The 25,349-nt window shown below is 37.2% G+C and overlaps 3 protein-coding genes across 4 annotated transcripts in view; 2 read left to right on the top strand and 1 right to left on the bottom strand.

Moving 5' to 3' along the window:
* The window catches only part of LOC114657895 (adenylosuccinate synthetase isozyme 2-like), a 59,978-nt gene extending 48,436 nt beyond the window's left edge, over positions 1-11,542 (top strand). Inside the window, exons 11-13 of the mRNA XM_028809854.2 lie at positions 2,174-2,271; positions 5,559-5,708; positions 10,863-11,542. Coding sequence (XP_028665687.1) covers positions 2,174-2,271; positions 5,559-5,708; positions 10,863-10,915 — 301 coding nt within the window. The 3' untranslated portion in view covers positions 10,916-11,542. The remainder of the gene's footprint in view (positions 1-2,173; positions 2,272-5,558; positions 5,709-10,862) is intronic.
* Position 11,543: 1 nt separating this feature from the next.
* On the bottom strand, positions 11,544-23,653 carry gng3 (guanine nucleotide binding protein (G protein), gamma 3). 2 transcript variants are annotated; one of them, XM_028809866.2, is made up of 4 exons: positions 23,344-23,653; positions 15,372-15,474; positions 12,728-14,325; positions 11,544-12,354 (listed from the first exon to the last, which is right to left on the bottom strand). In XM_028809866.2, the coding sequence occupies exons 2-3, from the start codon at positions 15,468-15,470 to the stop codon at positions 14,197-14,199; spliced, it is 228 nt and encodes a 75-aa protein (XP_028665699.1). In that variant the 5' UTR covers positions 15,471-15,474; positions 23,344-23,653; the 3' UTR covers positions 11,544-12,354; positions 12,728-14,196. The 2 variants fall into 2 exon arrangements, with proteins under 2 accessions (XP_028665699.1, XP_028665708.1); XM_028809875.2 differs by lacking the exon at positions 23,344-23,653 and adding an exon at positions 23,103-23,237.
* A 705-nt stretch (positions 23,654-24,358) lies between these two features.
* bscl2 (BSCL2 lipid droplet biogenesis associated, seipin) overlaps positions 24,359-25,349 on the top strand; it is a 40,507-nt gene continuing 39,516 nt past the window's right edge. The window contains exon 1 of the mRNA XM_028809842.2: positions 24,359-24,562. The gene's annotated coding sequence lies outside the window, so the exon portion shown is untranslated. The remainder of the gene's footprint in view (positions 24,563-25,349) is intronic.

The following is a 25,349-nucleotide window of genomic DNA, read 5'->3' as shown; positions in this document are numbered from 1 at the left end:
TTCAAACATGTTTGTGCAGCATCTGTGTATCATGCTACTGGTAAAGGACATTTCAGTGGACCTCAGAAAAAGAATTGTTGATGATCATCATGTTGGGAAAGGGTACAAAACAATTTCTAAAGAGTTTGGACTGCACCAATCCACAGTCAGATTGTGTATAAATGGAGAAGTTTAAGATTATTGTTGCTCACCCCAGGAGTGGTCGACAAACAAAGATCACTTCAAGGGCAAGGAGTGCGATTGTCCATGAGGTCACAAAAGAACCAAGGGTAACTTCAAAACAACTATTAGCCTAATATTGGTTAATATTAATGTCCATGAGTCCACCATCAGGAGAACACTAGACAACAGTGGTGTGTATGGCAGGAAAGGAGAAAGTCACTGCTTTCCAAAATACATTGCTACCCGGCTACAGTCTGCTGAAGAGCAGGTGGACAAGCCTGAAAGCTATTGGAGTAATGTTTTATGGACAGAAGTGACCAAAACAGAACTTTTTGGCTCAAATGAGAAGTGTTATATTTGGATAAAGAAAAACACTGCATTCCAACATGAGGACCTCATCCAATCAGTGAAACATTGTGGTGGTAGTATCATGCTTTGGGCCTGTTTTGTTTACATCGAGGCTGGACAGCTTGCCATTGTGGACTGGAAAATGAATGCTGAATTATAGTAGTGATTTCTAAAGGAAAATGTCAGGACATCTATCCGTGGACTACATCTCAAGAAAAACTGGGTCTTGGAGCAAGACAACAACCTCAAGCACACAAGTCGTTCTACCGAAGAGAGGTTGAAGAAGAGTAAAATAAAGGTTTTGGAGTGGCCAAGTCAAAGTCCTTACCATATTGAGAAAACCCAGCAACATCCCTGAGTGGAGGCAATTCTGTATGGTGGAATGGGATAAAATTTATCCAAGCCAATGTGCAGGACTGTTCAAAACCTACTGGAAATGTTTAGTTGCAGTTACTGCTGCAAAAAGAGTTTACACCAAATACTAGAAGCAAAAGTTCACATATGTTTGCTACTCACAGATGTGTAATACTGGGTGATTTTTCTCAATAAATAAATCTCCAAGTATGATATCCATCCATCCATTATCCAACCCGCTATATCCTAACTACAGGGTCATGGGGTTCTGCTGGAGCAAGGCAGGAAACAAACCACGGGCAGGGCACACACACTAGGGACAATTTAGGATCGCCAATGGATCTAACCTGCATGTTTTTGGTCTGTGGGAGGAAACCGGAGCACCCGGAGGAAACCCACACAGACACGGGGAGAACGTGCAAACTCTATGCAGGGAGGACCCGGGAAGTGAACCCGGGTCGCCTTACTGCGAGGCAGCAGCACTACCACTGCGCCACCGTGCCGCCCCCAAGTATGATATTTTCGTCTAATTTGCTTAGCTGTGAAAATCTGATTATGTCCATCCATTTTCCAACCCGCTGAATCCGAACACAGGGTCACGGGGGGTCTGCTGGAGCCAATCCCAGCCAACACAGGGCACAAGGCAGGAACCAATCCCGGGCAGGGTGCCAACCCACCACAGGACACGCACAAACGCACACACTACGGCCAATTTAGAATCGCCAATCCACCTAACCTGCATGTCTTTGGAATGTGGGAGGAAACCGGAGAGCCCGGAGGAAACCCATGCAGACACGGGGAGAACATGCTAACTCCATGCAGGGAGGACCCAGATCTGATGATGTTTTAAGTCATATTTATGCCAACACCACTGTACATACAACTGGAAGGCTGTGCTTTTTCTTGTCAATAATAAACATTCATAGTCTAGGTTGTAAGAAGTATGTGAGCCATTGTATTTAATAACTGAAAAGAGTATTTATGGATTTGTCCGAAAGGGTATGGTTATATATTTTAATAGCAAAATACTCAATGATTCATGAGAACTGCTATTGAAAATAGCTCATTTAAGGGAGAAAAGCTTTAATAATGAGCTAACTAATACTATCCAGTTTTAATTGGGTTATTTCCAGCTGTGTTATAAATTAGTCAATTTATCATTTATTTAGGTATCGGTAGTCTACATACAATACAGTGAATTTTGGTGGTCCATCTTATTATGTCTTTAGTCTTTACTAAAATATAAACACTTGTATTATTTTGTTTCATTTCTATGTGCTCAGTCATTTTTATTCTTGTAATTTTGTAGCTTGGCGCTGACAAAGCTGGATATTCTTGATGTGCTTAAAGAGATCAAAGTTGGTGTAGCTTATAAAATAGGAGATCAGAAGATTGAATATTTTCCGGGTAAGAAAGTCATATTTACTTGGACTGTCAAGTGCCTTTAAAAATACAACTTCATTAAGTTTGAAATAACTTTTAATGTAACAGAATATTTTATACTATCTTCATTGAGTGCTTTTCCCTTTTCTGATGATAATGTCTGCTTAAAAAGTCTCAGTAGAGCAAACAATGTGCTTGGAGAACAGTGCAAGGTTATGTGTGTTTACTTCCATTCCCAGCAATATTTTCTTTTTCCATTTTGTAGCTGAATGGTGTCTGGATATTCTGTCTGTCAGAATAGCTGGAGAATTATATCTTACCTCTAGTCTGGTGTGATTTTCTGATGTACCCTGATTAGGCTTTCATCATTATATAGCTAATACAATACACTGTATCCTCAAATTTAATACATATACCATCAAACACATTTAAATACTACACTGCAGGGAAGTGGAAAATGGTATCTTAACAATGAACGAATTTGAATTGTTTATTACTTGCTGAAGTATCTGGTTTTGACTAAGTATAAATAAATTAGTGGGAAAACTGTGTTTTGAAAATGCAACATGGCTAAACACAACCCAAGATGATACAAAAACATTAGTAGGCAAAAGCTGTAATCCAGCAAGGCAGTCAAATTTATTATCTAAATTAGTTGAGAAGGAAATGCTGTAACTGTTATCTGAAATGAGATCCAACTTGGTGCACCAGCATTCAAAAACAGTCTCCACATGAATTTTAGGATGCACCAAATGTGCTATGAACATAAAAGACATACTGCCTTCTTTAGCCAACTATGACACAAAATCACTTCATACATATCCCTTAGAGTGACTTTTTTTAGCACAGTAACATCATACTATTTTCAGATTTTAGTAAAAGTCTGGTATACCCCCCCCAATGTCAACATATATTTGTTCACCATACTCTAGAATGACTGGGTGTTCTTTGAACCTGATGTCAGGTTTATTCCAAGCTGACAAGAAAGACAGGTTTACTTATAGTACTTGAAGAGGTGTTTTGTGACACTTAAATGAATTTCCAGAAAAACTACCTGAAAATCAGGAAGTATAACTGATGCTAGATGCTACTTTAAGGCATGTATACTGCTTTTTTACAGTGAATCATCATGCACTGATATGAACCAAAAGATACATATGATAATATTTTTATAAATCTACTCCTGTAAGCACCCCTTATACCCCCTTGCAATTTTCCCTGTTATGTTGAAGTTTATAGTGATACATTTAACTTTGCCCAAAATTTTCTCCATTCCTTGCTTCAGTAGTGAACCTGAATTTTTGCTGAATTTATTAAGAACATTAATGGGAGTTTTATTTTGGAATACTTAATAATGACCACAGTTCTGTGATTGTAAGTTTAAACAGATTCATAGTCCCAGAAATACTTTTTCTAGTGACCATGTGACCGTCATCATCAAGTCCTTCCATGAGAACCCTGAATGCAATGAGGACTGATTGATGTCATTTATGTTAGGGCTGGGCAGTCTCATGGCCTGGAACCCCTGCAGATTTTATTTTTTCTCCATCTTTTTTTGATTTTTCTGTCCTCCCTGGCCATCTGACCTTACTTATATTCTGTGTTAATTAGTGTTCTCTTATTTTAATTCTTATTTTGTCTTTTTTTTCCTCTTTCTTCATCATATAAAGCACTTTGAGCTGCATTATTTGTATGAAAATGTGCTATACAGTGGAACCTCGGTACACGTACAAATCGGTTTACGACCAAAAAGTTCGGCAAACTTTTGCCTCGGTTTACGACCACACACTCGGTATACGAGCAAGCCAGTTTCCCTTTCAGTTTGTACATGTTCAGTCTCTCCCTGTGCATTTCCTGTGCGGTGAGAGAGTGTGACACACACACACACACACACACACAGAGAGAGAGAGAGAGGCGACGTGACGTGACGTGAGGCAGCGCGCACGAGAAAGAGAGATGGGAGGGAGGGGCGAGGCAGCGCGCGCGAGAGAGAGACAGACAGACAGGCAGGCGCAAGAGAAAGACACACACACACACGAGGCAGCGCGAGAGAGAGAGAGAGACGGACAGACACGCATGCGAGGCAGCGCGCGCACGAGAGAGAGAGACGCACACACAGAGACAGCACGAGAGAGAGACAGACGCGCACATACACAGGCACCGGGAGAGAGAGAGAGACGCATGCACACACAGAGACAGCGCGAGAGGGAGACAGACGCAGACACACAGGCACCGGGGGAGAGAGCTGGATGCATAAGGTAGGAAGGCAGTTAAAAGAATGCACTGGGCATGATTTTGTTTTCACTTCAGCGATCAGTTCGTAGCATGCATTGTTGCAATGTTACTTTTCTTGGTGGTTTATTAAATTATGGATTTTTTCAAATGTTAATTTTTTTCCCTGTGCTTAAAATTCATTTAAAAAAAAAAAAAAAAAAAAAAAAAAAGTGTTTTTAGCCAGCGGTTGGTAGCGCTATAGCGCGAACTATTGCAGCGTTAGTTTTCTCTGTTGTTCAAGGTTTTCTCAGTGGTATTCAATGTTTTTACATTTAGTTTACTATTACGCTGTGCATTCTGTGGTTTAATTAACTATATTTGTGCTTAAAAACTTACAAACTATATGTAAAAATATATATTTTTTTATGGTCTGGAACGGATTCATTGTATTTACATACAATCCTATGGGGGAAATTGCTTCGGTTCACGACCAAATCAGTTTACGACCAGAGTTTTGGAACGAATTATGGTCGTGAACCGATGTTCCACTGTATAAATAAATGTTGTTGTTGTTGTAATTTTCACTTGGGGAACAGATAAACATATGGTGCTGACATTCAGGAAATGCAAATGTCAGAGCAGTCCTATTAAAATAATATTTTTTTTAAGATGCATCTCAACATACAATATACTATGAGCTTAAGATACAATATCATGAACTTTGGTTTATAAATCTTGCATTACATCAGGTTACAAACTACTGAGTACATTCATGATTGCAACTCAGAAATTTCAAAATGAAAACTGTTTCATGTAAAGGTACTGCATTTTTGTTACAGTTTATCACAGCACAAGAGTAAAGCAGGAATTTATCCATTTTCTAAATCCACTTAATATATTTATATGTCAGTTTTGAAAGAGTTTTGTGTTATTTCTTAAAATGAAAATATTACATTTATTGTACTAATGCACTTTAATATATGAAAGTTTACATATTGTATGTGCATTTGTAAATGTGACCAGATTTGCATGTAGTAAATATGTTTAAAAAAAAAAAATAATAATAATAATAATCTAGTTTTGTCAATGTTTTCTAGCAAATATGGATGTTCTTAATAAAGTTACAGTTGATTATGTCACCCTGCCGGGCTGGGAAACAAATACAGAGAATGTACGATCCTTTGAAGATTTGCCAAAGAATGCCCAGGACTATGTACACTTCATAGAACATTTTCTGTCAGTACCAGGTATGAAGTATTATTGATGGTTAGTATTTGAGTTACTGCACAGATCTTCATCAATTTGTGCTTTTTGTTGCTGTCATAAATCCCTTACTAGGTTTTCATACAATAAAATGGATTTACATTTTGCCATACTACATAATTTATTGCTGTATTAGTTTTTCCTTTTTGATGCAAAATAGTAAGCCCATCAAAGCTGTCATTGGGTGACAAACACAAAACATTTTACTTTATTATTTATTCAGCAAGAAATGTGCCAACATCCAGAATCTATGTTTGAAACAGTAAGTACATTCCATGATTCAGTAGCTTTCTAAAACACATTTTGCAGTACCACTTGAGGGAGGTTTTTTTCCCTGGTTCACGTTCAGCTAATATAATGGGTTTTTTTTTTATTAGCCACTGTAAAACAGAGAGTCACGGATGTAATCTAATGTTTGCTTCATTGTACAGAATATGGGCATGGACAAGTGTTTATAGGTATTCACAATGTACAATTTTAAATTGTATCCCTCTGTTTACAGGGTAAACGAGAACAGTGTAGTCTTCCTTCCAGTTCTCTTTAGCTAGACAAAAAGTGCATTGTTTTGCAGCTTTTGATGATTTAGAAATTACTTTATGGCCATTTGGTAACAAAGACTTAGTAATTGTTATTGGAGGAAATTCTTTAACTTGCACCATGTGGCGTTTGCGCAGTTTTGTTCTTATTGTTTTGTTTCCGCCTGGTGTTCTGGTTTATCTTCACAACTCTAATGACATGGTTTTGGTTAACTGGCAGTTTCAAAATAGCCAACGCAGACAGTGTGTTTGTGAACCCAGCGATGGACTGGTGCCTTGCCCATGGCTGTTTCCTTTTTTGTACTCGGTGACCCTGAATTATTAAGAGCCCCATGAATTGTTTGTACTGTACATGTGATAATAAATGTGAGCTTTAACTATAATTGGAGTTAAGTGGGATTGAGAATTTTATATTATAAACCCAGGCAGGAAATTTGATAATTTTAGCAGCAAAATAAAACAAAGTCATGGTACAAAATAGTACAAAGCAAAGTACAAACTGATTGATATATAAGTGAAGGGCCCAGAACAGTGTACATGATATACATACTGTACATTTAGGATCTAATATTCCTAAACATATGTCATTCTGTTTGTTATATCTTATGTCTATGAGCAAAATGTAACAACAATTAGCTACTGTTGCATTCCACTGTGGTGAGCATGGTGAACATGTCGTGGAAACGATGGGTAGTATTAGTCAAGATGATTTTTAATTTTTGTCATTATTCCCCTTTTTACCACATTCTTTAACCAGTTTAGAATTGTTGTCTTAGTGCAGTGGATCTTCCTGATCAGTATATTCAGCAGTTGGGCTTCCTCTAATCCTGTGTTACTACCACAGCAAACCATGAAATAGCGCAATACATAAGAAACTATAGACTATTAGAACATGCCTAGTCCACCCAATGCAGTCCACTGTGCAGATGGGATTGTACATTGAGGCTGTACTTAGAATCATTTGTGTACTGTGTTGCTGACCAACATCACTGACATATTTCTAGAGCCTCACAAACTGTTCTCATTGAGCCAGTTAGTCCATAATCTGGTACACAATAGGGGTATTTGACAGAATGGCCTTAAACTTATTTCCTAAGAAGAAAGGCGGGGTTTTGTTAAAAGTGTTGAGGAAATCAAGAAGCATGATTCTGACTATACTTACATCTTTATCTTGAAACAAAATGCTGGGTTGTAGATGCAAGGAGCTTCATTAGATTTCCAAGGGTGCAGTTGAGTTAGGAAATAGATGTTACATGTATTGGTACAAAAGTCTTGTTAATTTTTTTTTGCCACTGAAAGGATTTCTACTAGACCTACACCACAAAATAAGCAGGTGATCCTTCAAATTCCAAGAAACAGCAGGTTCACTTTCTGTAGTACCCAATGAGGTTGAAAGGTTAACTGTCCTCGCCAAAAACACACTGCCTATCCATTCACTATCCACTAAAACCAGAGCCAGTAGAGACTTCCTTAAATGGGAACATATTTTATATCTGGTATGACAAGTTGTCTCCATTTTATGTGTAAATTTAGGATGTAGCTACAGTCATATGAAAAAGTTTGGGAACCCTTCTGAGCCTGCATTAATAATTTACTCTACTTTCAACAAAATAGATAACAGTGGTATGTATGTCTTTCATTTCCTAGGAACATCTGAGTACCGGGGTTTTTTCCGAACAAAGATTTTTAGTGAAGCAGTATTTAGTTTTATGAAATTAAATCAAATGTGAAAAACTGGCTGTGTAAAAATTTGGGTCCCCTTGTAATTTTGCTGATTTGAATGCACAAACTGCTCAATACTGATTACTTGCAACACCAAATTGGTTGGATTAGCTCGTTAAGCCTTGAACTTCATAGACAAGAGGGTGTCCAATCATAAGAAAAGGTATTTAAGGTGGTCAGTTGCAAGTTGTGCTTTCCTTTGACTCTCCTCTGAAGAGTGACAGCATGGGATCCTCAAAGCAACTCTCAAAAGATCTGAAAACAAAGATTGTTCAGTATCATGGTTTAGTGGAAGGCTACAAAAAGCTATCACAGAGGTTTAAACTGTCAGTTTCAACTGTAAGGAATGTAATTAGGAAATGGAAGGCCACAGGCACAGCTGCTGTTAAACCCAGGTCTGACAGGCCAAGTAAAATATAGCAGCGGCATATGCGCAGGATTGTGAGAATGGTTACAGACAACCCACAGATCACCTCCAAAGTCCTGCAAGAACATCTTTCTGCAGATGGAGTATCTGTACATCGTTCTACAATTCAGCGCAATTTGCACAAAGAACATCTGTATGGCAGGGTGATGAGAAAGAAGCCCTTTCTGCACTCTTGCCACAGTCGCTTGTTATAATAATAAATAATACATTTTATTTATATAGCGCCTTTCCCATGCTCAAGGTGCTTTTTGTATGCAAATGCTCATTTAGACAAGCCAGATTCATTTTGGAACAAAGTGCTTTGCACGGATGTGACAAAAATTAAGTTATTTGGTCATAACAAAAAGTGCTCTGCATGGCAGAGAAGAACACCGCATTCCAAGAAAAACACCTGCTACCTTCTGTCAAATTTGGTGGAGGTTCCATCATGCTGTGTGGCTAGTTCAGGGACTGGGGCCCTTGTTAAAGTTGAGGGTCAGATGAATTCAACCCAGTGTCAACAAATTCTTCAGGATAATGTTCAAATATCAGTCACAAAGCTGAAGTTACGCTGGGGTTGGATATTCCAACAAGACAATGATCCAAAACACATTTTGAAATCTACAAAGGCATTCATGCAGTGGGAGAAGTAAAATGTTCTGGAATGGCCGTCACAGTCCCCTGACTTGAATATCATCGAAAATCTATGGGATGATTTGAAGCAGGCTGTTCATGCTTGGCAACCATCAAATTTAACTGAACTGGAGAGATCTTGTATGGAAGAACTGTTAAAAATACCTCCATCCAGAGTCCAAACACTCATCAAAGGCTATAGGAGGCATCTAGAGGCTGTTATATTTGCAAAAGGAGGCTCAACTAAGTATTGATGTAATATCTCTGTTGGGGTGCCTAAATTTATACACCTGTCTAATTTTGTTATGATGCATATTGCATATTTTCTGTTAATCCAATAAACTTAATGTCACTGCTGAAATACTACTGCTTCCATAAGGGATGTCATATATTAAAAGGAAGTTGGTACTTTGAAAGCTCAGCCAATGATAAACAAAAATCCAAAGAATTAAGAGGGGTTCCCAAACTTTTTCATATGACTGTATATACTAATATAGACTGATATTACAAAATTTCCACCAGCCACCAAGAGAGGCCCTGCTTGATATTGTCCAGGAAGCAAATGAAATGTGTTCCAAAAGAGTATGCCTTTAAAACTTCATTTAGAAGTCATCACTACACAGTGCATATTTGTGTGGCAATGTGAATGGAATGGGTCAAATTTAGAAAAATGCGTACTACCATTCTTAATAAAATAGTAATATTCTGTTACAAGGCAAATAATTCTATGTATTAAGCTTCAGAGAATTAAGTTGTATATCAATATAGATTTTGCTTTACTTCTACAGTAATCCCTCGCTATATCGCGCTTCGCCTTTCGCGGCTTCACTCTATCGTGGATTTTATATGTAAGCATATTTAAATATATATTGCGGATTTTTTGCTGGTTCGCGGATTTCTGCGGACAATGGGTCTTTTAATTTCTGGTACATGCTTCCTCAGTTGGTTTGCCCAGTTGATTTCATACAAGGGACGCTATTGGCAGATGGCTGAGAAGCTACCCAACTTACTTTTCTCTCTCTTGCGCTGAATTTCTCTGATCCTGACGTAGGGGGATTGAGCAGGGGGGCTGTTCGCACACCTAGACGATACGGACGCTCGTCTAAAAATGCTGAAAGATTATCTTCACGTTGCTACCTTCTGTGGTGCTTCGCATACTTAAAAGCTCGAAGGGCACGTATTGATTTTTGTTTGTTTTTCTCAGTCTCTCTCTCTCTCTCTCTGCTTCTGACGGAGGGGGTGTGAGCTGCCGCCTTCAACAGCTTTGTACCAGCGGTGCTTCGCATACTTAAAAGCCAAACAGCCCTATTGATTTGTTTGCTTTCCTCTCTCTTTCTGACAGTCTGTGCTCCTGACGCGCACTCCTTTGAATAGGAAGATATGTTTGCATTCTTTTAATTGTGAGACAGAACTGTCATCTCTGTCTTGTCATGGAGCACAGTTTAAACTTTTGAAAAAGAGACAAATGTTTGTTTGCAGTGTTTGAGTAACGTTCCTGTCTCTCTACAACCTCCTGTGTTTCTGCGCAAATCTGTGACCCAAGCATGACAATATAAAAATAACCATATAAACATATGGTTTCTACTTTGCGGATTTTCTTATTTCGCGGGTGGCTCTGGAACGCAACCCCCGCGATGGAGGAGGGATTACTGTATTGTGCATCAGTGATATACCATTCAAGTTTTCTTTGGACACATGACGCTAAGAATTATTATTGTAAGATTCTAATTTATTTGTACACTGGGAAGAATGTGATGTTTTTATTTTAGTGAAGTAAAGGAAAAAAAATGTGTATGTAACATTTCTTTCTTTTTTTTTTTTGTTTGTTTTGTTTTGTATAGTTAAATGGATTGGAGTTGGCAAGTCTCGAGAATCCATGATCAAGTTATTCTAAAACAGAAGAAAGAATATATGTGATGAAATGACTCGGATTTACATAGTGGCAGGAATTAAGATGATGAAGCACCACATTTTGATTTATTCCTTCTGTATATTGATATAACATATTCAACCCCAATTATGGTGAGCAGCTTGCAGTCTCTGGCATTTGAGAAAAACTAATCATCTGCTACCAAAGGTAGTGATTGTCCGTTTATACCAAGAAAAGTGAATGTTTAATACGTTTTATGTTAGAGTGTCAATTTTCTTTGCCATTTGTTAAATGTGTGTCAATGAACAATGAAGTTTTATTTTAAATATTTGAAATTTAAATTGTTGCTCATTAGTGTTGTAGTAAAATTCATATTGCCTTTCTAAAAACAGAATCAAAATGTTAGTTTCCACCTTTATGAAATACAAGTAAAACTATACTTCAAGCCTTTCAGTTGCTTATTGGGAATAACTTTAGCATCTAACTCCAATATTTCATCAGATTCTCTTTTGAGAAGTACTAAAAAAATATGGCTTTCTTGCAGAGCCTTTTGGCAAATGACCATATGCTAGTTTGTAAAAGGAACTATTTTTCATAAAAATCATTTTGAAAACCTTTCAATTGAAATAAAATTTAATAATAAAAACCAAACCAGTGTCAACAGTCTTTCTTTATTGAAGGCTTAACATGTTCCAGTTTTTATGGCAGTCATACTATTACAATATACTGTTACAATAATACTTTTATTATTCAGTGGGGACTTTCTTACTTCAGCCATAAACCACAGATGAAATTGTAATGTGGTGGTATTCAGAAAGATTAGTCTGTTAAGCCTTTTTTTCTGATTCTGAATGTTTTTCAAAGGTTTAGGTGACCCTGTTTTTTACTTTTAGATGGTCATATAGTTCTGCGTATAATACTTTATTTTGACAATAATGGTAAAATGTATTGTATCTTCTGTTGTAACATTGTAAATAAAAGTAAAGGCTAACAAAGAAGAATGGTAATCCTGTCCTTGTCTAGGTCAGTGACAAGCAAGTTGTTAGAAGGCTCAAATTTAGTTTGATCTTGTCAGCAGTAGATGTTCTTTGAACAGAAGAACTTTATTATTTATTTCTATTTTCTGAATACTCTTAACACATAACACAGGAACTTATTTTATTAACAACATAACTTAAAATAACAAAAATGTTTGGCAAAGTAGAACAAGTCAAACAAGTGTAGGAAATAGTTAAATAACATCTTTTTTTTTGCCACTTTCCCTCATCCATGCCATTAGCAATATTTTTGTCCACAATGCATAAAACAACACCCAACAAGTGATCCCATGATCACTAAAGCTTGTGAAGTAAGGTATACTGTATCATATTTAATTTCCTGCAGAGAAGAAAATACTGTTTATGATAAATATTTTTTAAGATTATTGGGGTTTATTGTACATAGCTGAGTTTTAATTAGTATGTCTTCTGTCGTATATCCTAATCATCCGTCCATCCATCCATTATCCAACCCGCTGAATCCGAACACAGGGTCACGGGGGTCTGCTGGAGCCAATCCCAGCCAACACAGGGCACAAGGCAGGAACCAATCCCGGGCAGGGTGCCAACCCACCACAGGACACACACAAACACACCCACACACCAAGCACACACTAGGGCCAATTTAGAATCGCCAATCCACCTAACCTGCATGTCTTTGGACTGTGGGAGGAAACCGGAGCGCCCAGAGGAAACCCACGCAGACACGGGGAGAACATGCAAACTCCACGCAGGGAGGACCCGGGAAGCGAACCCAGGTCTCCCAACTGCGAGGCAGCAGCGCTACCCACTGCGCCACCGTGCTGCCCATATCCTAATCATTGAAGTCCAAAATATTTCTTATAAGCAAAAGATTATTTTGTTTATTTTTAACAGGACTGGATACTACATGCATAATATAAATTTATACAAAAAAATTTCTTAAGGAATGTTTAGGTGCATCCCTTATAATTTATAAATTCGATTGAAATTAAGTTGTCTTTTAAACGTGGAATTACTTTAAGTTCCTACCAGACTAAGTAGACAGAAGTATAAATTTGTTTCTTTCCATCTGATGTAGACCCTTGGGTGTACCTATACATTCCACTGACAGAAAGACCACTCTTTGTTCAAAGAACAGGTTTTTGAACAGTCACAGCATACAAAACATAAAGTTTATCATATTCATTGCCTTGTAGCAGTTACAATTTTTTATAACAGTTTTTTATTATGTAGTTAATTATTTGGCTACTTTTCATTAAAGCACACATCATAGTTGTATTTCTTTAAATGTGAAGAAAGTATTTTTTAGGATTTCACCTGACAAATCTTTCATATTTTTAGTTACTGTTTTGCAATTGTATATTGAAGACTTTCAGAAATACAAAATGTAAAATTTGTATTTACATATACTGTAGATAAACATGGGGGCAATGAATTTTTCAATCTATACTTAAAAAGAAATGCTTATACTTTTGTATGGGAGGCTTACTTCTCAATTAAAGCATATTGGGACTTATCTTAAGTATTATTTGTGAATTAACCAGAACCAGGTTTAAATAACTATTGTGTTAGAACCATAAGATACTGCAATTATGTCTAGGGCCGTTTGATTTATACAGGATGCCTAAAGGAACCAATAAGAAACCAAAAGAATGCAAATACCACTTACCAGTTAGTAAAAAATATATATCATTACAGTTAAATATACTGTATTTTGACTTAAGTCAACAAAAAGGATACAATACTTAAACACCATTTGCAATTCAATATTCTGTTCTCTTGAAATTTGTTTTAATAGGGAGATTTTTTTTTTTTTTTTTGCTTGTCTATAAGGTTTGTACTAACATACACAAACCACTTAGCAGACATATTACATTTGATTGTAATTAAACAATGCTGATTCAAATGGACAACCCTTCATATTAAGAAGCATTTGAAAATAATGACTTCCTTGTTTACAAGGATTTACATATAGAGGTTCTTGCAAAAGGTCATTGAGAATATGGTGTGTACTTGTGTTCTGAAGTTTCTTTGTGCTAATAAATGTGTGTTTTATAGAATATAATTTTGTAGTTGTTATAGTTATTTTCCTGCATGAAAAATTGAAGCACAAAACTGAAATATAAAAGTTTCCCATCATACTCTTATGATGGTGGTGAGGTGTGGGTGGGACTGTGAGAATTAAACAAAATCAACCTAATTATGCTCCCAGACAGCACCACTTGAGATTGAGTTTGTGAGTTGTAAGCGAGCTGTCATCTATTGATTTGTCATTCTTTTGTAAATTCATAGGAGGGCACAGAAGAATTTCTTCTCTCTAAAAGGATTTTCAGAAGTAGGTACAGGGGTGATAAGTGGATCCTCACAGGCATGTGCATCGCAATAGGCCATCAGATCAGCCGCAGCTTTTGAGACCTACATAGAAAATATGAAAAAGAGTATTTGATACATAAATAATGGTCTGAATTTAAAGCACAAACTTAAATAAAATTGCAAATTAAACACACAATACAAGATGTAAATCTATATCTAATGAGAGGTGTAAGAATAGTATTTAATTTTACTTTTCAAAGATGAGTTAATAGTGATTAACTCTCCTTCCTTATAGATTCAGGGACTCCAGTTAGATTCATAGATATGGTCTTTTGCCCATGTGGATTGTGGACATTCTGCTAATGTGTTGGATTTTGTCAGTAAACGTTATTGTGCAGGAAAAACATTCAGTAGTGCACTCTCAGCCAGACTTCTCCGTATCAGACTGCAACACATGCTGCCTTAAGATGGGCCATGTTCTTCTTAATGATGACTAGTAAATTGTACCATAAGTGCCACATTAATCTGTCCTGTTTTTCATTATTCCCAAAATAAAAGACAACATCTGTGATGGTATTCTACATGCTTGTTCTCTTTAAAAGTCAGTCATTTTATAAACCCAGCCAACATGGGGCACAAGGTAGGAACAAGCCCTAAAAAGGACACCAGTCCAGCACAGATCTTTAAAACTGATTATGTTAAATGATGTGGAAAACTGGATGACTTTTTACTATTTTACTGTAGTATTAAACATCTTTTTATAGCCCTAGGTTTCTCCCCAGGTCCACAAATGGAGTGTTCAGCTGACAACCTTTCATTTGTGATCATCTAGTACAATAGCACATAATTTCCATGTCACATTGCTTGGCTTGATTGGTGCTATCTCAGAACAAAGGTGGGTCCAGTAAAGTGAACATTTTTTCATATCTGTATTAAATTTTTAAGGACATAAGCATGTTATGTAAATTTAAATGTACTGTGGAAACATCGGATTATATTTTTCCAAGTGTGAGCTACACACATCCTACTAAGCAAAGAAACTACTGCAGAACAAAAGTGGTCGAACCTTTTTATATGGAGAAAACACAGCAGTTTTATCAATGCATATTTATTTAATTGGCATAGATTCAGGGCTAGACAGAACTTACCTTTATTCTACACATGCTTGCTTCAATCTTTAGTTGTTCAACAAGCTTACGGGCCTGTCCAATGGTCATTGTGCTGTTCACAGGAGTGTCTCCTTTCATATTGCTATGTAGACAAAATGGTTGTTAGTAGTATGTGCTAGATGAACTGTAAATCAGTGTAACCATAAGGTACATCCTATAGTTAAACTTTATTCACTTCTTCATATGTGTGTGTTAACATGTATCAGAGAGAAAACAAGTGCAAAGTAGAAAATCATACTCCTTTCATATGGCAGATATTGAATTAAAGAGCTCTGCTTGTTAAAAATTTAAATTAGACTATTGAAAGTGTTCTACTGTTTAGGAATGCACAATGGAGGTGTTCACAGATTGATCACAGGTGTTTATGATAAAGGCAATGACGACCTTAAAGACTGAGTACAGCAAAATGATTCTTATTACTGTAGGGCAGGAGTAAGTCAGCTCTGGTCCTGGGGGTCTGCAGTTGTCGCAGGTTTTTGGTTTAACCAAATTTGTAATTAGAACCCATTTATTTACTACTAAAGCAATATGTTTTATTTGTGCCAAGTTTTAGTTAATTTATTTGACACCATTCTTTAATTGGCTATTTTATTTTTAAACACTTGCATTAAGGTTTTAATAGTTGCCTGTTTTCTTAACCAGCCATGAGTTAATAATGAGGTGATAATAACAAAAAGATCACCAGCTCTCCAGCTAACATGCTTCCATTTAAACCTATTTATATGCGTCATGAAGTATTTGTGTTAATACAATGTTTTGAAATATATCAGAGAGGAGGAGAAAGACCTAAAAGGTACAAAATCGGTTCAGGACCACAAAACATATGGATAATGTTTTCAGAAAACAAAAAATCTACAGTGTGATAAAGATTTGTCTTGAAATAATAAAAATAGTAACAAACCATATAATTAAATACCAAGTTTTATTATTTGCTAGACCTGTTTCTAATTACAAAACTGGCTGAAATGAAAATCTGCTTCCTCTGCAGACCTTTAGCACCAGAGTGGATTACAGATAACAAATGCAACACCACAGCAGCCCGTCATACCATCTGGGACAAGAAAGCCCATTGCTAAAATCTGAGTTTACCAACAGTTTGGGGCAGACATACTAAACCACTCATCATATTTTAATTTAAACGAAAAATATAAGAAGGAAATGTAAAAACGCATTACATAACAGTAGCAGTATTAGGTTGTGTTTACAATAGAGAATGAATCCAAATTGCTACAGATAGCATTTGATGTGGCTGGGAACCTAAAAATTGAAGCTCATGACCTTTCTCTCATATTAGCATCAGTCCCAGTAGGATGATATGGCAGCATATAAGTTATGTCCCAAAATTCTTTGCAGATGTTTTGGTGGTAAAGATAGGGCATACTTCAATGAATAAATATAAAATGCAAGATAAAAAAAAGATAGATAAGCATTTTTAAACATACACTTAGTAAAACGTGTTTCTGATAGTTTACTACATTATGCACATGGGTTGATGAATATGTAAATGAACAGCATTTACTGAAAATGCTACTAAGAACAGAGTGATAAAACGCCTTTTACGTTACATTTCTTTGCTGGATTTGTGTCTCATGAGCTTTTGAGAAAGATACTTTATATATCAGCTATTTTCTCATACAAATATAGTAATGTTTATTAAGAGCTTGTTTTTTATGTATGTGTTTATGTGCATATGTTTTCACCCTGTGACGGTTTGGCACCCTGTCCAACGTGTTGTTCCATCCTTGTTCCTGATAGACTTCAGATGTCATATGACCCTCCCCATTAAGAAAATGAATGGATAGATGGAAGTAAAGTGATTCAATATTGTTGAATGTGCAAAATTTCAATTACATACACTATACAGTTGTGTACAGATACAGTTGTGTTTTTTCTTAACAACTAATGCTCAATCTAATGACAACCAACTCTCACTGAGTCAGTCTTCTGCATTAAGCACTCATATTGAGTTTGGGCTGGAGAGTATAGACTATTTTAAGCAAGTCAAATCAAAGCTTATTTTGACAGAATCTGACCTGTTGGTAGCTTTCCCAAAAAGCAACACATTGTGGTAAATGTGCATGTGAAGTGACCATGCTTACTAAAGATGGATTCAGAACAAGTTAGAGTTCCAGTAAAACCTTTCTTATTTAATACCATTTAATATAGCAGTGCCTGATCTGGCCACTTTGTAGTATTATTCACACGCCTGTTGTCAATGAAGAAACCGTTTGTCTAACTTTGTTACCTGCAACTATGCAGTGAAGTTTTCCCTCCCATTTAACATAATACTAACTTTTCCATTTGAAAAAAAGATGCCAACAACCATTCAAGTTCAATGGCAGTCTCATTTTATGCTGTCCTTTTCTGCATAACTAACTGTGCCAAAACGAGTTGACATCATTGAATGATCAACGTAAACCTTGGCATTAATGTTTCCAGTGCACCATGCAATGCATATGTCTCTGTTTTATGCCATTTGGTATGGGATTCATAAAAGCAGTGTTAATGTGTGTGACGCACCATATATTGGAATGACAAATGCAATTAATTTTATTGCTAAAAATGTTGGTGATCGCCATCTTTTGGAGTGACAGAGACATAGAATCCGGGTGGACACACACACAGACAGACATACATACATCCTTTTATTAAGAGGGATGTCCTATGAAAAACAGACAAACTCTTAATGCTGGCTAAGCACAACAAATCCAATTATGCATTACTAATGTGATACACATACAATTAGGTCCATAAGCATTTGGACAGTAATACAATTTTCATAATTTTTGGCTCTGCGTGCCACCACAATGAATTTGAAGTGAAGCAGTTAAGATGTGATTTAAGTGTAGACTTAATTTTTAGTTTTAATTTAAGGCTTTCAGCAAAAACATTGTATGAACCATTTAGAAAAGACAGCCATTTTTATAAATGCTCCCCATACCCATTTTCACGGGAAGTATTTGGACAAAATAACAATCATGAATATCGTGATCATTTTCAATACTTGGTTGAAACTTGTTTGTAGTCAGTGACTGCCTGAAGTCTGGTGCCCATGGCCATCTCCAAGTGCTGGGTTTTCCCCCTACTGATGCTTTCCCAGGCCTTTACTGCAGCCATCTTCAGTTGCTGCTTCTTTGTTGGACTTTCTGCCATCAGTATTGTCTTCAGCAAGTGAAATGCATGTCCATTTGGGTTGAGGTCAATAGATTGACTTGGGTGTACGAATATTACACTTCTTTGACTACTGCTGTCACAGTATGTTTTGGCACGTTGTCCACCTGTGCTGTGATGCGTTGTTATATCAGTTTTGCAGCATTTCGCTAAATCTGAGCAGATAGTATAGCCCTGTACACTTCATAATTCTTCCTACTACCTCTGCCACCAGTCATATCATCAATAAACACCAGTAACTGACTTTCATTTGCACCCATGCATGATCATGCCACAATGCTGCCTTCACTATATTTCACAAATGATGTGGTATAATACAGATGATGAGCCGTTTCTCCTCCATTTTCTTCTGTATCCATCATTTTGGTCCATATTGATCTTAATTTCATTGTTCCAAAACAGGACTTTTTTTTTTGTTTAATTTCTTAAACAGTCTAATCTGTCCGTCCTATGCTTAAGGATTACCAGTGGTTTGCACCTTGTGGTAAACCCTCTGTCTTTACTTTCATAAAGTCTTCTCTTGATTGTAGACTTTGGCAATGATAGGTCTACCTCCAAGAGAGTGTTCTTGGTTTGGCTAAATGTTGTGAATTAATTTGTCATCCATGGTTGTCCAGGCCTACTGGTGTTGCTGAGCTCCCCAGTGCGTCCCCTCCCTTTTATGAATGTACCAGATGGTTGATGTGACCACTCCTGGTGTTTCTGCTCTCTCTCACATAGGTTTGTTTGGTTTTCTCTGCCTAATGATGACCTGTTTTTACTCTCATGGACAGCTCTTTGGACCTCATATTGAAAGATCACAGTGACAGCTTCCAAATGCAAATTCCACACTTGGAATCAACTCCAGACCGCCTTCCTGCTTAATAGTTAATGAAATAATGAGGGACCTGCTCCCATCTGGCTATGGATCAGCTTGTCAGTCAATTGTCCAAATACTTTGAGTCCCAGAAAATGAGGGGACCATGTATAAAAGTGGCTGTCACTCCTAAATTGCTCATGCTATATTTCTGTTAAACCCTTTGAATTAATGCTGAAATCCGACACTTCAGTCATGTAATTATTTATTTCTTTCAAATCCATTGTGATGGCATATAGAGCCAAATTTATTAAAATTGTTTCACTGTCCAAATACTTACTGACCTAACTGTACATAACACCAAATCCCTATCCCAACAATCACTTTTGCTCTTAGAATTTTTTGTTACCTTTTTTACTATGTTTCCCCATTATTGGCCAGAATTTTATTCACATTTCCTTATATCTTTAATTCTATTCTCTTGTTTTAAAACAAGCCTTTTCATTTTACTTAATCTTATGTGAGATTCATGAAACCATGTTCTTATCAGATAGGATAGGTTCAGATTTAGTATGTAACTAATGCCCAAATAATAGTTTAGATTATATACTATCACCATTTTGTTCTTTCCAAAAATGTGGCTTATGGTGACTTTCCTTTCTTGTTTTTCTTCTATATTTACAATATATATCCTGAGAAATGACCACGCAAATCTTCAGCATGTTAGACAAACCATTCCTGGCTTACCTAACCTCAACTGGGGTCCTCAGTGGAGCCAAATTAGTGTAATATCATTAGTTTGAACTGGAAAGGAAACTGTTAAAAAGGTATTTTAAAAAACCCAAAGTTTGGACAAGTTGCATTCGGTTTCAACGTCAAAAGTGTTGTATATGTTTCCAAAAGATAATTAATGATCTCTCTGTACTGGACAAAAATTGCATTTGGATTCACTGAGAGATTAATTACTTGTGTGTGTTTCTCTTTGCTCTGTTCACATTGTTACACTAACAAGGTAGAGGTTTCTAAATTTAACACTGCAACAATCATGTGCAGCTACATTAAAAACAGTGAATCAAAAACTGAAATGAAATTTACTAGTGTTTTAAACAGAGCTGATGCAGATGACTATATTGATTTAGGACAAGATATGTTGGCTTACTGGCAATTCCAGCATTTAATTCAGCTTAGCATTTTGTCTTCCAGGCCTCATTCAGTGTAACAGATCACTTTGTATGCTTATTTTCTGCCAAAAAACAAATTCTAAAGGGCAATGGGGAAATCACGAGGTGTATGGAAACAGAGCAACAGTGAAAACATTTTTGTATACTTAGATGGCTGTCTTGTTTTTTATATTGGCAAGAATGAGGTCATAATGTACAAGGGCTGAGAGGAGATGGCCTTTGTGCGTTATGGCTGCACAGTGGTGGGAGATCTAAGGCTAAGGCCTTGTGATGGCAGCCCAGTTTTTACTTGGTTCTTGATTTGTCATTCCCCAATTGTATAATCCCTGTTTGGTGATGGTCGTAGCAAAGGATTTTTTTCAACTGTGCAACAAAGATCTGTGATTGAATTTTATGTACAGCTTTGGAGAGGAGATCTGAATTTTTGAAATGTTGAATCAAGTATATGGAGGTTTAAGTATTTTAAAGGTGCAACAGAAGGAAGTGTTTACTTGATGAAGAAGTAAAAAAGCTATGGCACCTACAGTATCTTGAAGATGGTTTCAAAAAGGAATGTTTAAGTTCAGGGTGATAAATACAGCCTCAGAACTTTCCAGTCAACTTTCACAATTCATATTAATTTGATTTTTTCTCAGTAATCTAAAACAGATCAAAACTATGCTTGACACCTAAAAAATGTCATTTGGCAAAGAGGATGGTTCCACTGCTTGTATTTGTTAAAAAGAATCATCCATTCGTTTCTTATTGATTGCTATTGGGTACAATTTAGAATCTGCAGTAGCAGAGACCTATTCTGCCAGTAACAGACAGTAGGAACCAGCTAGTGCCACCATGGCATTGATAAAATGCCAGTGACCCGGCTGAATGTATAACCATGCTACATGTGAAAATGTAAGATTGGGACAGCATGTAAACTCCATGTGGAAGTTATTTCTAATGCCAACGAACCGTGAGCAGCCTATCCTTTATGCCAATCAATCAGGCCCTTTATTATATTGTGGTTATGGCAAAGAAATTTTATATGTACCATTTTTGAATTACTTCAGGTTTACATTAAGCCAACTGGTTATATACCTTGCTCAGGTATGGACTAGGTGAAGGATGAAAATGATTTCAGTCTTCGATTTATGGCCATTAGACTGTACTAAACATCCCCAAAAATTTACCAAGACAAAAGAACTCACAATATCACTATCACAATGTTAAATCTGATAATGCTATACTGGTAAGATGTCTCTGTATCCATCTAACCCTCTATTACTGAACTCTGTTAATAATGTTCAGGATTGTGGGCCTGGAGCCAATTGTGGAACTACTGGACAAATGGCAGGGGTCAGCCGTGGAAGGGTGCTAGTATAAGACAGGATACACACACTCAGAGTCAATTTAACTAAATGTCTTGGCCTATAAATCTTTGTAATAAGAAAAGAAAACTATGTGTTGAGCAGACAAAAAAAATGAAAAAGAGGAGCATGTACATCTTGGAAGTTTTGCTAAACACTAATGAAAAATAAGCATTTGGACAAAGGGCATCTAAAGTATACCAGGTGTTTTAGCGAAAAAATAAGAGTACAAAATCGGTTTATGGAGAAGGATTGGCACATTCAAAGTGCATTCATCCATTCATTTTCAAACCTGCTTATCCTGAGCATGGTTGTGAGAAAGCTGGAGCCTGTCCTAGCAAGCACTGAGCACAAGGCAGGAACAATCCTCAGATAGGTTTCCAGGTCATCACAGGATGAACACACGCACTCATTATTGGCATGTACCTATGCCAATTCACCTAACCTGCATGCCAATTCACCTAACCTGTATGTCTTTGGACTGTGGGTGGAAGCCATATGGGCATGAGGGGAACATGTAAACTCCATGCACCTGAGATATGAACTGTGGTCTTCTTGTTTTGAGGCAGCAGTGCTACTGCTGTGCCACCAATTGTGTGAATAAGTCTGTTTGCAATGATGCTTATTTTAGGTCAGTCTGCAATAAGCAAACTGGAGTTTTAGACTTCTTTCAGTAAAACACCTTGGTGCAAACAAAATATTTGCACAAATTTTGTAAAAGTATGAGGATTTCTAACTGAACCTAATCTTTACCTCGCAACACAGTCTATATCACTGTAATATAAAACAAAGGGCCTGCAGACTCAAATCTGATCAAACCAGCCCTTTCTTTCCATCCCAGCCATAACAAATATAATATTAGTTCTGCATGTAAACTGTATCACACTATAATCGGGCCCCTTAATTTTGTGAAAGGTCACTGAGACCACATGTCAGTGCCATTTTGCTATTCTTTGAAATCAGTGCAAAGATGGGCTTTGACCATGAGTTGTATTGTCTAAATAACACATTTAGCAGGCATAAGGTTAATTAAAACAACGCCACACTAAACATATATAAAGGATAGTGTCTGTATTTCCTTTTTTCTATCTTAAAACAATTATGCTTGATCACATATTCCATGAGTCTATAAATTGGTGTCTCCAAAAGCATCATGCATTTACAATGATTGCCATATAAGAAATTTATGATAAACTGAAAATGTAATGCATAAATGTACCAAATATCTCTTGATACGTAAATGTCCACCAGATGAAGGACTGTCAAGTCAGTGGTGTTCCCTTTTTACGAAAAGGCTGGGGCCTAGCACTTGAGTGATGGTGCCACACCTAGTGCTCTGTGCTTTTGTGGCAGATCTTTTAAAAACAAATGCATACAATTAAATAGATCAAAAGTCACTATATGTTAGAGAGATAAAAAGGCACTATGTCATAAATAGAAGGACAGAAACTGCTACTAACCTTGGTGATTATGTTTTCCTCGTTCCACAGCACTTCCTAGCTCTCTGAGCTCAGATGTAAAAAGCAGAAATAGCCTGAGATTATGCTTTTCTCTTTGTGCTCTTCTGTACTTGCCCCAATTGTAGATTTACTGTTATTTAATGGCGCACACGTTTTTTTTTTCGTGTTTTAAGTTTTTATAGGATTCTCCTAGATCCTAATGTGGATGGAAACTGGTCAAACTGCCAAACGGAATCATTTAGTGGATCCAGAACCAGCTTCTAGGGGATGCTCTCAGAGTCTTAATGACTAGACGAGGACTATACTATTGTCATTGTGCTGAAAGGGGAGGGAGGGAGGAGGCTGATAGGCTGGGTACCACTCCTTGTTTTTATCCTGGAAACGACTGTCACAGACACATCTTTAAAGGAAAGAGGCAATACTCATCTACTAAGAATTAAATAACTAAAAGATGTTTCAGGTTAATTCAAAAACTGCGGTGCTGTCCTGCATTTACATTTCAACTGCCTGAAAAACACCCCCCTCCATGTCTCTCCAGAATGGTAGCTAGAAAATCTCTATGGCAACTGCTGCAGTGAAGTGAGCCTCCCTCTGACTCTCCTTCTCACCTTTATTTTTACTCCCATGAGGCCTTTCTGCAGCAAGCATTAAGCAGAAAAAAAGAGGGCGAAGCACAGGGCGAGGAGGATGCTCGTTAAAAAGTCTGATATCACGGAGGTTCTTCTCCTGCCACTCCCAGTCTGCACAAGTGAATTTTGCAGCGCCTCTTTCACCGTCGCAAGCTGGGAGTGCGGTTGAATTGATCCCAGATGGGCTTAAAGGTTCTGATCAGAAACAAAATGAACCGTAGTATATAATAAGCCCGCCTAACATGTGACTCTTCGGCAGAACGAATTTCCTAATCCGTGAGTTCGCGCTGATAAACTCATTGCAGGGTGGTTTTGTAACTAGCCCAGAATATACAACGGGGATACAGTTTAGGGCAGGTGATTGAGTCATGGCCCAGAGAAGGGGTGTGGCCTGAAACGCCTTGTTTGTCCTTCTACAGCCACCGTAGCCGCGGCCGGGTACCGAACCTGAATGTAATGTTGCTTAGTGAAGCGAGTAACGCGGTGCGGAAGGAGGTTTGTTTAATGCTGCAGAGGCGGATGAGATGTCGTCGTAGATGTAAACTACGTTCGGAGGCGACTTTTCCTAGACGATTTTGTAAACTTTTTCAGTAAGTAAGGACCACACTTGTGCAAAAAAGGAAATATGATTTTAATGGGTGCAGAGTAAAGCGGGCTTCTCAACTTTGAGCTGCAGTATGCAGCGTACTGTCAAGTAGCGCACACTGAAGGGGATGCTAAACTTGTAATATAGAAAAATATTTTTTTTTACTTTACTACGTTACGCAATTACTGGCAAAGACGGAGAAGACTGAGTATATTCCTTCGGAATGACAGCTTAAAATAATAATACAATTGAATAACTCGATAATATCAAGCTGGAGTTATTAAGATACCTAGACCACATGTTTGAACCTTTTAAGTAAAATTATAGTAAGCCTCACGCGGAGTAGCGTAAAATATTAAGCTTTTACTCGGGTATAACCGCTTTTGGGCGAACTATGGATGTAATTTCTGTTCTAGTGTAAGGAAGTAAAACTGGTTAATTCAACACGGAATAATCTTGACACTGACACTACCACTTCGGTACGTTTATCAGTTAAAAACACCGCACTTGGGTTAAAAAAAAGTTGCTTTATAAAGTGTTTGTACATTTGTGGGTGGAAGTCAGCTCATAGTGAAATTGAGTGAAGTAGTCCACAAGTGAAGGCCTTTAAGTATCAGTTTATTATATGTAGAGATAATCTGCTTATATATAATATTTGCCACATGGTATAACTTTAACACCTTGCTAGCAGAGATTAAATTTTTGAGACGACAGAAAAGCATCCTGCATAGTGTCAGATATGAATGAGTGAAACTATACATCTGAGTCCTACTCATGCTTTTTATTTACTC

This window comes from Erpetoichthys calabaricus, chromosome 1 (assembly GCF_900747795.2).
Source record: "Erpetoichthys calabaricus chromosome 1, fErpCal1.3, whole genome shotgun sequence".
Classification (NCBI taxonomy): Eukaryota; Metazoa; Chordata; class Cladistia; order Polypteriformes; family Polypteridae; genus Erpetoichthys; species Erpetoichthys calabaricus.
The sequence above is the reverse complement of the archived record's forward strand: the minus strand, read 5'-3'. Positions and strand labels throughout refer to the sequence as shown.

Bases quoted from the DNA above. Each gene is read 5' to 3' on its own strand.
- gng3 (XM_028809866.2), bottom strand. From the start codon at position 15,470: ATGAAAGGAGACACTCCTGTGAACAGCACAATGACCATTGGACAGGCC. The intron at 14,326-15,371 runs GTAAGTTCTGTC...TTTTCTATGTAG, and splicing joins CAAGCATGTGTAGAATAAAG to GTCTCAAAAGCTGCGGCTGA.